Consider the following 11,760-nt stretch of genomic DNA (forward strand, 5'->3'; position numbering starts at 1 on the left):
TGGGTGTAGACCTTATTTAAATAATTAAAAATAAATAAAAAGACTACATACTTTGGTTCCAACTAAATGATATTCTGGAAAAGACAAAACCATAGACATAGTGAAAAAGATAAGTGGTTGCCAGGGGCTTGGAAGAGGGTAGCTGGAACACAGGATTTTTAGGGCAGCGGACTTACTTTGTACCATACTGTAATGGTAGATAAATGACATTGTCTTTGCCAAAACCTGTAGAATGTACAACACAAAGAGTGAACCCTAATTTAAACTATGGACTTTAGTTAATAATACTATATCAATATTGGTTCATCAATAGTAAATGTACATAGTAAGGCAAGATGTTGAGAGTGGGGGGAAATGAGTGGGGGAGAAGGGTTATATGGGAACTCTGTACTATGTGCTCAATTTTTGGTAAACCTAAATCTGCTCTAAAAAATAAAGTCTGTTAATTAAAAAACAGTAAATGAATGCCTCTATAAAAGAACTCTATAAAAGAAATTCTAAGATCATTTCAAGCTCTGCGCCTCAGGTTCCCCATGTAGAATAAAATCGAGCGGAGTTCTAAGTGTCGCGCTCGTGCGGAAATGGAGGGCGGCTCTCCAGTCGTCCAAGGATCCAAGACAGCACTGCACAAGGTACCCCTTTGGACCTCCGAGGCCGGTGACAAGACCTGCACCCTACCTCGACCCCACTCCCTACGCGGACACTGCTCACCCAGCGAGCGCGTCCCAGCCCACGCGCTTGCAAAACCTCCAGTCGCCTAGGCCACGCCCCCGCGCGCCATTGGCTCTCCGATTGGACGGCTCGGTGGAGGTGTGGCCGGAAGGGGTGAGTCTGATTGGCAGGGCGTGAACGACGGCGTGCGGCGAACATGGCGGAGCGCGTGAAGAAGCGGCCCTGCGGCCCGGTAAGTGGCGGGTGGTGGGGCCCCGGGACAGGACAGGAGATGGGGGCGCGAGAACGAGCCGCGTGGGGGCCCGTGGCGGGGCCGGGCCGCGCCTCCCGCTCCCTGCTTGTCGCTGATCCGAGGCCGGAAGCCCCGAGGTCCCGCATGCTCGTGGCCGCGTGCGCCCCTGCTTGGATAAGAACCGGGGGTGGGTGCCGGGGTCCGAGCCAGGGCCGGGACAGCGTCAGGTAACCCGTTGCTGGAGCCCCTTGCAGCTACTCTGACCCGGGCGTGGATTCAGGAGATGGGACCCTGCCCGCCCTCTCGAGCCCTTTCGAGGCGTATCTCTTCTGACTCCCAGGGCGACTTTCCCCCTGAGCTTCAGTTTCTTCTTCTCTCCTGTCAGACTCGATTCAGCAACTTATTGAGTGCTTGCTATGTGTCAGACCCGGTCCTAGGCACTAAAGTATAGCAGAGCTCTGCCCTCCGACGCTCTCCCAGCAGCGGCAGTGGAGGGCCGATCCGTGGTTTCCTCACCACCCCCATTTATAGGCAGGAAGTGGGACTCCCTTCCAGTTGTGATCATTAAGCCTCACTCCTATACCTCTTCCCATTCCTACTCTAGGGTGAACATGGCCAAAGGGTCGAGTGGCGAAAATGGAAGCAGCAGAGTAAGTAAAGGGGTGGGGAGGAGTGGATCTATTTAGCCTTGCCCGAAGCCACTCCAGCAGTGCACTGCTGAACCTGGGGGAGAGCCTCCAGGTTTGTCCCTCTGGGTCCCCCAGCACCCAAAATGGGAAAGAAGGGGCCACGGAGTTTCCTCTGGCTGCTCGCTAAGCAGCTCTGGAGAGCCCAGGCTGATGGTTCTGGGAGGGCACCATCTCCTGGAATGCTCCGTGTCCCTCTCCCTCCAAGTCCCTCTCCCCTCCACCAACCCACATGTCCTCTTCTCCAGAGAAAGAGGAGAAAAAGAAGTGGAAGGATCTCAAGCTGATGAAAAAACTGGAGCGGCAGCGAGCACAGGAGGAACAGGCAAAGCTCCAGCAGCAAGAAGAGGCGGCTGCTCAGAGGGAGGACCAGGGTGAGCAGGCTGGGTCCTGGGCAGGGGAGAGAATGTCCTGTCTGGAACGGACCTTAGAGACCCATGGGTCCAAACATCTTGTCCTGAGGGAGAAACTGAGGCCCAGAGAATGGGAAGACCCGAGTCCTAACGTCCTGCTTAGGTAGATTTCAGTCTTTTGGGACATAAGCGTCCCATATCATAACTTCATACCTCCAGAACTCAGCATCATCATGACAATTTTTGGTGGTGTTTTTTTTTTTACTTTTTTATTGAGCACTTTCTGTGTGCTTTAATCTAGTTTTTCGTTTATTTATTTTGATTTTATTTTTAAGGAAGCTCTACACCGAACGTGGGGCTTGAACTCACAACCCCGAGATCAAGAGTTGCGTGCCCTACCGACTGAGCCAGCCAGGCGCCCCTTATTTTGATTATAATAAGAATTTGTCTTTTTTTTCCTCGTTAAATAATACTTGTTGAAAACAACCCCTCCCCCAAAATACAGAAAACTATAAAGAAGAGAAATCCCAGCAAACACTGCGGTGAGAGTTTCTCCAGATGTTATGTTATATCCACTCATACATATGTAGAGAGTAGACAGATACGGTTGTACAAAAGTGAGATCGCTTTACCCATTTGCTTCTGGGCCTGGTTTTTCTCATTCCACATTGTGCCCTGCGTGTCCCTCCACATCCGTACGTCTGGATCTCTCCTAACAAATTGTATCTTTTCTTCTTGTCTAGACCCAAACCTCAGGAGGGTTAGGGTGTCATAACGTGCCCTCTAAGCCCATTGGCTACCAGTGACGAGGGTGACAGTGGGAGCAGAAACTGAGCATGTCAGCTGTTTCAGACACCAGGGAAGTCCTTCCTGGGTGTCCCTTCACGTGGCTCCCTTTGGGTGACTTTGGGAGAGAGAATATGGTGTTCCCCCGGAGCTAGACAGCCTGAACCCATATCTCAGCTCTCTTGCCTTTTGTGTGACTTTGGGCCACATGTTTGATCTCTCTGGGTCATAGGGTTCCCACCTCTCGATGGGGATCATAGTAATACTTGGGCTTATGAGGCATATGCACACAGAAAAGGCCCTAATAATATTAGCTGTCTTTAGTCTCCCCATTGGACAGCTGGAGAACTGAGGCAGTAGGGGCAGAGCGAGCATAGGAACTTGGGCCAGTGCCTCTAACCACTCTCCAGACTTGCCCTGTGGTGTGCCCTGCTCCTGGGAGCGTTGGGGACCAGTAGGTCCATTTTCCTCCTGGGTAGATTGAGGCCTGGAAAGGGGAGTTGGAGCTATTTTGCTGGCCTCAAAATTGCTCCCAGAGGGAAAGTTCTCTAACTCTGGGCCCTGGGATTCGAGGGAGGGAGGGGAAAGCACGGCCCTAGCCTCTCAGACTGACCATGAGCGCCCCTCCCCTGCCCAGGTCGGCCCTACACCCTAAGCGTGGCCCTGCCAGGCTCTATCCTGGACAATGCCCAGTCACCGGAGCTCCGCACCTACCTGGCTGGCCAGATTGCCAGAGCCTGCACCATCTTCTGTGTGGACGAGATTGTGGTGTTCGATGAAGAAGGCCAAGATGCCAAGTGAGGGGGCCATCCAACAGGGCACCCGGGCTCAGGGAGGAGGGAGGGACTGCTGGGATTGACTTGGCTTCATCCTCGTCGCTGCCTACTTACCTGGGCTGAGAACGCTGCCTGAAGTGTCCCCGGGGGGTCTGGTGGGAAGAGTCGCAAAGCCAGGGCACTACAGGGGTCAGATTGGGTGGAGGAGCTCTCGAAGGGAGCACAGTAGGCTCTGGAAGCCCTATCTTTCTCTCTCCAGGACCGTGGAGGGAGAATTCAGGGGAGTCGGCAAGAAGGGGCAGGCATGCGTGCAGCTGGCCCGGATCCTGCAGTACCTGGAGTGTCCACAGTAAGGGCGTGAAGGGCAGGCCCTGAGCGTGACGAGGAGGAGGAGGTGACGGGGAGGAGGAGGGGTCGGTCGAGGTGCAGGTCAGCCAGGAGGTAGCCTCCCCTGGGAACTGCCTGAGATCCACGGTCTTTACTAGGTATCTAAGAAAGGCGTTCTTCCCCAAGCATCAGGATCTCCAGTTTGCAGGTAAGGCCGGAGGGGGTGCCGACCTCCCTTTCTCATGGATTATCCCCCAGACCCTGAGACATTGCTGTGCAGTTGAGAAAACAGGCCCAGGCAGGGCAAGGCCTGTGCCTGGCGGCAAGCAGCAGGTCTGCAGCAGGCCTGGAACTCGGACCAGGCCTCCAAGGTTCCTGCCATACCACCGTGTGCCTTTGCGCCTCCCTACCCACAGGGCTTCTGAACCCCTTGGACAGCCCTCACCACATGCGTCAGGATGAGGAGTCCGAGTTCAGAGAAGGCATTGTGGTGGACCGGCCCACCCGGCCAGGCCATGGGTCCTTTGTCAACTGTGGCATGAAGAAGGTAGGGATTGGGAGAGTGGGTTGGGACATACGTTCCAGACGTACCCAGGCCACAGAGGGCAGGCAGGGTCCTGTGAGCGGGGAGCCCTGGCCCCAGGCATCTGTGCCTACAGTCACCCCACTGATGCAGATTTGGGCCAGAGAAGTGCCCCCAAACAGGGCTCAGTAGATAAAGCCAGGAGCAAATGTACTGTTTCTTAAAAAGTCACTGAACAGAACGTAGTCCTCATGCTCAGACCCAATCTGCCCCAGCCAACACCCTACAAAACAAGTTCCGAATCCCTCTGGGGCAACTCCAGCAGGATCCGGAGCCATGCCGGGATTGGCGCATTCGTCTGCCACCTGCTTCCTCTCAAGTCTTCCGGAGTCAGAGACAGAAACATTTCAGTGTGGAGGGTCCCCTCCCCTCAAAAAGAGCAGACCAGAAATGAGGGGCTAAATGCAGACCAGGATGACCCAGACGAAAGGAGAAAACAGGAGAAGCCTCAGAAAGGAAAGAGAGGGCCCTATCCTGAATTCAGAATTGGCACAAAACAGACATCGGGTGTCATTCATCACAGCTCCCACTGACCTCACGCCGGGCCCTGGGCAGCGTAACAGGAGCTGTTGTTTATGGAGAGTTTGCTCTTCGACAGAGGAGGGCACCAAGGCTCGCAGAGGTTAAGGGGCCTACCCAAACCCGTGTAGCTAGGAAGTGGTGTAGCCATGTCTGTTCAAAATGTAGAAGATGGGATTTCATCTCGCGAAGGACTTCCTGCTCTGTGCCAGGCCCAGGGCGCTCGTCTTTGCCCAGTGTCCTGTGGTGCATGTTTGCAAGAATGGTCTTTTTTTTTTAAAGATTTGTTTATTTGAGAGAGAGCGCATATGTGCTCGCATAGGGGGCAGGGAGGGGCAGAGGGAGAGGGCGAGAGTCCTCAAGCAGACTCCCCACTGAGTGCAGAGCCCGACGTGGGGCTCGATCCCAGGACCCTGGGATCTTGCCCTGAACCAACACCCAGAGTTGGCTGCTTAACTGACTGAACCACCCAGGCGCCCACAAATGGTCTCTTGAGAGCAGGTCTGGCCCAGGTGCCAGAGAAAGGGGACAAAGGACCCCTTTGACCTGGACCCCTCAGGGACCTTTCCCGCTAGCTGCCCAGAGCCCCCTCCTTCCCCAGCATCTGGGAGAATGATGACACCTGCTGGCCCTCTGGGGAACAGCACCCATTTCTCCTGACTTCTCCCCAGGAGGTAAAGATTGACAAGAACTTGGAGCCTGGACTTCGAGTGACGGTACAGCTGAACCAGAAGCAGCTCCCAGGTATCTGGAAACTTCCCAGCCTGGCCAGCTGCAGGGCTCGGAACTGCCTCCTGCCACCTCCTTGTCCTTTGCCCCATCTTCACCATCTCCCTGCTTCCTCTCCAGAAAGCAAGACCTACCGGGGAAAAGTCGTGTCATCGCAGGACCCTCGCACCAAAGCTGGTCTCTACTGGGGCTACACGGTCCGGCTGGCCTCCTGCCTCAGTAAGGACAGAGCTTCCTCCTTTGAAGAGTTGACCCCTCTCTGGGAGGCCACAGAGAGCCTTGTTTGACCCAAAAGGCAGACCAGGGTCCTGTTCCTGCCACCTTACTGTGTGTCGGTCCTTAAGTGAACGCCTTTCCTTCTCTGGGCCTTGGTCTTCCTGACTGCACTTCTTGGAACACCGTAAAGGACTTCTGAGGAAAAGGATCGTGATTCGTTAGTAATGTCTGCCGTGGGGTTGGGAATAGGACAAGAGGACCAGATAGGTCCAAGGTGCACTATGAGTTCTCAGAGCTCAGGGCTCCTTCCTACCCACCTTCTGCTTTGTTTCCCCAGGCTAGCACAGGTGTGGTTTCTCCCTGCTGAGTCCCGGACTTTCCAGAAATGGTGGATGTGTGTGGCTGGGTGTGGCCGCCTGAGTCCCCTTCTCCACCCCTTCCCCCCAGTATACAGACACACATAGCCAAATGGCTCTGGCATTGGACCAGGACCCCCAGTGAACCAGTCTCTTCCCCCAGGTGCTGTGTTTGCTGAAGCGCCCTTCCAGGACGGGTATGACCTGACCATTGGGACATCAGAGAGAGGCTCGGATGTGACCTCCGCCCAGCTTCCCAGCTTCAGGTGGGTACGGCCTGGGGCAGGGGCCGGGGTAGGGGGAATAGACCTGGAAACCTGTCTGGTAGGGGCAGAGCTGTACAGACCGGGCCCCTGCTGTGTCCCGGGAGTGGGGGGCTGAGAGCTCTGGGAAGCTGCATCCAGTGTGGCCTTGGTGAGCAGTGACTGATCCCCCCTGTGGGTGCCAGGCATGCTCTCGTGGTGTTCGGGGGCCTCCAGGGGCTGGAAGCTGGAGTGGATGCTGACCCCAACCTAGAGGTGGCTGAACCCAGTGTCCTCTTCGATCTGTACGTCAACACCTGCCCTAGCCAGGGCAGCCGCACCATCCGCACCGAGGTGAGCCTCCCTGCCTCCCGCCTCCAGCCCCAGGCTGTTCTCAAGGTCCTGCCGCCAGCCAGGGGTCTGTCCGAGCGGGGGTGCCGTCCCAAGGCTGTCTTGAGCCAGCCTCCTCTGGAGTTGGTTTTCTGACAGCCTCAGCCTCTCACCACCGCGAATTCCAGCAGGGACGGGGTAGGAGTGAGCTGGGACTCAAGAATCCTGGGTGGGTGCTGGTGCCCATCCAGCTGCTCCCAGGCTGGGTGACGCAGGAGACCCTGGCCATCCCAGCTCTGGGCCTCAGTTTCCCCAGCCATACGCTCAGTGTTCCACTTCCTCACACGTGACCGTGGTGGGCAGGGCCACCCTCCCCGCTGGGCCTCACTGGCATCTCAGTCCTGTGGCAGGCAGTATGCAGCCAGCTCTTGGAGCCTCAGTCCTGGGCACCCATGGGACCAGTGGACCCACTTCTGAGGTCCGCACACTAGAGACACTTGGCTTCCAGTAGTCTCAAACAGGGTTGACTACACAGGGGGGCAGCTCCAGTCTGTCCCTGACGGCCCTACAGGAGCTACACCCTCCCCGCAGGAACCCCTGCACCCACCCTGTCCTGGGGCTGAGAACTCCCCTAATCGTGACCCTGACGCTGGGAGGCAGGTATTACCATGAACACGTTTTACAGAGGGGGAAAGTGAGGAGCAGAGAGGGAGGGCCCTTCCCCAGCAGGGCACGCAGCCAGCCCGTGGCAGATCGGCAGGGTGTGGCCGAGCCTGTCCTGAATGTCCTTGGGGCTCTGTGGAGGGCAGCAAGCCCCTGGGGGTTGGTCCCAGGTGGCTGAGCCTGGCGAGGCCCCAGCCCATGGCCGCACTCCCCTCCAGGAGGCCATCCTCATCTCCCTGGCCGCCCTGCAGCCTGGCCTCACCCAGGCGGGTGCCCGGCCCAGCTGAAGGTCCTGTCAGGCCGAAGACAGCGAAGAAGCAGCAGGAAAGCCTGAGGCTCCTGAGCGGCCCCTGGGACAGACACGGCCAAGACTTTCGTCTCCAAAAATCACCACCTTTAATGCGACCCAGTCCCCAGTCTGGCAGGGTACGGCCTTCACTTGCAGCCTGCAGTGATGGCCTTGAGGCTGCCTGCCCGTGCCAGAATATTTGGCACAAAGAGCAGCCCCGAGGCCCGCTCAATGCTCTCGATGGGCACCAGGAAGCGCTCCAGCGGGACCGCCTCATCCACAGGAGCATTGGGCATCACGTAGGAGCGGAGTTCGATCTGCCCGCCTGCTGCCTCCAGGATCAGCACCTTGAAGAAGTGGGTGGGCACCGCCACGTGGTTCTTGCCGATGACCTGGTACTTCACGTAGGACTTGCCGTCAGCCTCCGTCCTGCAGGCAGACCGGGCACACGCGGCTTTCAGAGCTCTCGAGGGGTCTGGTCGGACCTGAGGCTGTACCTCCAAGAAGCCTTCCCCGACCTGACTTCCACCTTGCATCAGCCTGTAGCACTGCGCCCTCAGCGGGAGGCTTCTGTGCCCTCCTCGGCTCCCCCAGAGGCTGGGGGCTCCCTGCAGGGTAGACACTCCCCTACCCTGTTCTCCTCGGGCCCAGCACTGGGTCAGGCAGGGTGGGTGGTGGCAATAAACGCTGCTGAGAGAATCAGGCCTCGTGGGCGTTCACCTGCACTCGTGCAGCACAGAGCATGGGGCCCAGGACACGGGATGGGTGACTTCCAGTCTTCCCCTTGGCGGGGCGACCCCATTCAGCAGGCACCTGCTAATTACCAGTGCCTTGGCCGGCCCATGCTGACCGCTTCCTCCAGTGACCTCCACCACCCCCCTTTCACCCCTAAGCAACCATGAGGTAGGGAATGGCTATTAGCCCCACTGTAGAGGAGAGGATATTGAGGCCATTTGCTCATGGCACCCAGAGACCAGGTGACAGGGCCTGGGTTCCATCTCAGGCCTGTGGATTCCAGAGCCAGCAGCTTTGCCACAACCCTTTGCCTCCCCGATCTCAGTCTTCAGTGGGCTGGAAAACTCAGCATGCCCAGAGGAGCTCAGTCCCTTCTACCTGGGAGACAGGGCTGCAGAGGGACAAGAGTGAAGGCTCAGGGTCAGGGAGATGGACATCAAACCCCTGGCTCCAGGAGATGGGTGAGGAAGGGTGCTCCAAGCAAAGGAGACAAAGCAAGAGCCTGGTGCAAGGCTATCTGGACAAAGGGAGTCAGGTGCATGTGGCAAGAGGGGAGGAAAGAGAGGAAGAGAGAGGCAGGTTTGGGGCCTGGTGCCAGGAGCAGAAGAGACAGTCTTGGTGGGTACCCCACAGGTCTCCAGCTATAGAAATGCAATTAGGGGGCCTGAAGCAGGGAAGAGACAGTCTTGTCAAGAAACCAGATGACGTGACTTGGCACTGCGTGTGGAACCCGGAGGCTGAGGCAGGCCTGGATGGTGAGTGACAGGAGGGGGCCTCTAGTGAATGGGAGGCCCTGGCATCCCCAGCATCCCCCACCCCACCCCCAGTTCTAGCCTTACCTGGGCAGGAAGAGTGGCCCCGTGCATACATAGACATTTTGGTAGGTGCGGGTCAAGCTGCGGCTGTACTTTTCCAGGTTGTTCCAGGCATTCTGGTTGAGATGGGGCACCTGGTTGGAGAGGTGGGGCTCAGACTATGGCTGGGGCCCTTCCCCCATTGTCGGTTGGTCAAGAATTGGCACCAAGCCGGGATAGTCCGATGGGGAGTGGAGTGGGCAAGCATGCTGAGGTAATGGGTCCAAGGAAGGAGAGACGCCTTCAGGCCACCTGGCCATGAGGGTGCAGCCAGACAGAGCTCAGGGGGTGCTAGCCCGCCCCCATCCAGAATGGGAGGACTAACATCCCAGGTCTCAAAACCGTTCCTCAGCTCCAAAGAGCCACACTAAGGAAAGGGGCATTTCTCCCTCTTTGGAGAGAAAAACAAGCCTCCCCTGACCCCCCCAACCCCAGGGGCTCATGGGAAGGCCAACTCCCCAGGCCTACCCTCTCTCCTTTCTGAACTGCAGGCAGAGCCCAGGAGCTGGAAGTCATGGGTCTGCTCTTGACTCCCCACTCTTGAGTTCTCCAGTGTCTAGTCAAATGGGCAGGGAACTGTGATGCTGGGAGAGCAAAAGTCAGATGGGAAGCTCAGACCCCCTGGGCTTCACCCAGAGCCCCAGGTCAAGTCTCCAGGCCCTGCTTGAACTGGGCTTGAAATAGGGCACACAGTGACTGCTAACTGCTGACTTTGCAAATTACTTTCCTTTGATTCCTGGGAGGCAAGCAGGGAAGGCCAACTGGCTGAAAGCTCAGGGTCCTCTAGACAGACTGCCTGGGTCTCCTGCTGTGTGACAATGGGCCAGTCACTTTGCCTCTCTGTGCCTCAGTTCCCTCATCGCAAATAGTAGGTGCTGAATGCATGCCTGGCCCAGGAGGAGTGCTCAGTACTTTGGGATGCATTGTTTTCGGTTCCTCGGCGCTGCGCTGCGAGGAAACTGAAGCTCAGGGAGGTGCCCAGAGGCCCACAGTTAAAGTCGGACCGCAGAGCGGGTGCTGGGTGGCCCCGTGCTCGGTGCCTCCCGCCTGGGACGCGCGGGGTGAGCAGCCAGGCGCCTGACCCGGAGCGCGCACTTGACAGCTTCTCTGCTCCGCAGAGCGCAAGCCGAGGCTCCGAGAGGCTCCGGGGGGCCGGGGCGCGGGCGCTACCTGGGGCGCGACGTTGCTCAGGTAGAAGGTGTCCTCCATGGCCTTCTGGCTCCAGCGGTGGTTGGCGGCGGCGGCGAGGTGGCCGCGGTCGAAGCCGCTGCCGCGGTAGTCGGCGTTGGTGGCGCGGTGGTACGCGTGCACCGAGTCGTCCTCGCGGAAGTCGCACGAGCGGCGGTCGCCGTCGCCACGGAGGCGCTCGGGCCGCAGCTGCTCCACCACCCAGAGCGCGCCGCGGGTGCGCGGGTCGTAGCACAGCACGTACGACTCGCGGCTCTTGAGCTGCGCCAGCCCCGGCAGCCCGTACTTGGCCAGCTCGCCGGCGCCCGCCGGGGCCCCGGGCTTCGCGGGCACGGGGGGCAGCTCGGCCGCCGCGGCCACGGGCAGCACGGGCAGTCGGCCCAGCAGCCCCGGAGGCGCCCGCGCGTCCACCCGCCGCCGCCGCCAGCCCTCGGCCGCCGCGCCCAGCCCCGCGCCCAGCGCCAGGGTCAGGCCGGCCCGAAGCGCCTGCATGGAGGGGAGCGCGGCCCGAGCGCAGCTGGAGTGCGGCCCTCTACGCGCGGGGAACGCCGCGACCTCCGGCGTCCGACCCGCGAGGCTCTTAAAGGGGCCGCACCGGCCTGCGGGGCCCACCGCGGGGGAGGGGGCCGGGGAGGGGCGCGAGAGGGTGAGACGCTCGTCGTTTCCACTCACGGGCGCTTCGAACAATTAGGGACCCCCAACAGAGCGGGTCGGGACTGGCGCGGAGCAGACGTCCCGGCGCCCTTTCTTTGCACTTTTAAGACGCGCACGAGGCGCAGGGGGGGGGGGGGCGGGGGGAACCGGGTCACTCCCTCCTGGTTCGTGACTGGCTGCCACCGCCCGGCTCCGCCCCGCCCCGCCCCCTCAGTGGACTGACGGGGACCCTCCGCGCGGGCTGTAGGAGCTCGACTAATGAGGCGAGGACGTGTCAGGCACTGACCTCAAGCGCTTCCAGTACTACCTGCCTTAACCTTCAAAAGAGCTCCGAGAGGACGTTCCTAGTTGGCAGAACAAGAAAACAAGAACAAGACCCCTGGTCTGCCTGACACCAAAATTTACTCCCCTAACCACTACACCGTAAGTCAAAAGTTCTAGGACATCGGTAAATATTTTAACACCGGACAAGAGGACAGGGATGCAGGCAGCTGATTGGAACTGAAACGGGCACGATTCTAGAAGGCAGTTTGGCAGTATGTGTAACAACCTTAAAAAGTTTCATACCTT

General features: G+C 58.6%; 2 protein-coding genes across 3 annotated transcripts; one reads left to right on the forward strand and one right to left on the reverse strand.

Annotated features, from left to right (window-relative positions):
• Positions 1-800: 800 nt before the first annotated feature.
• Positions 801-8,458, forward strand: SPOUT1 (SPOUT domain containing methyltransferase 1). Of its 2 annotated transcripts, none has more exons than XM_045771300.2 (12): positions 801-904; positions 1,509-1,554; positions 1,839-1,964; positions 3,367-3,526; positions 3,765-3,854; positions 3,991-4,040; positions 4,249-4,379; positions 5,606-5,678; positions 5,784-5,882; positions 6,399-6,501; positions 6,684-6,831; positions 7,689-8,458. In XM_045771300.2, exons 1-12 carry the CDS (start codon positions 869-871, stop codon positions 7,755-7,757), a joined length of 1,131 nt encoding a protein of 376 aa, XP_045627256.1. In that variant the 5' UTR covers positions 801-868; the 3' UTR covers positions 7,758-8,458. The 2 variants fall into 2 exon arrangements, with proteins under 2 accessions (XP_045627256.1, XP_045627257.1); XM_045771301.2 differs by having other exon boundaries at positions 7,722-8,458.
• On the reverse strand, positions 7,850-11,314 carry ENDOG (endonuclease G). Its single transcript, XM_045771302.2, has 3 exons — positions 10,519-11,314; positions 9,334-9,443; positions 7,850-8,188 (listed from the first exon to the last, which is right to left on the reverse strand). Exons 1-3 carry the CDS (start codon positions 11,026-11,028, stop codon positions 7,906-7,908), a joined length of 903 nt encoding a protein of 300 aa, XP_045627258.2. The 5' UTR covers positions 11,029-11,314; the 3' UTR covers positions 7,850-7,905.
• Between the last annotated feature and the right edge of the window lie 446 nt (positions 11,315-11,760).

Source organism: Ursus americanus, chromosome 18 (assembly GCF_024610735.1).
Source record: "Ursus americanus isolate L20-20 chromosome 18, mUrsAme1.1.p, whole genome shotgun sequence".
NCBI classification, from domain to species: domain Eukaryota; kingdom Metazoa; phylum Chordata; class Mammalia; order Carnivora; family Ursidae; genus Ursus; species Ursus americanus.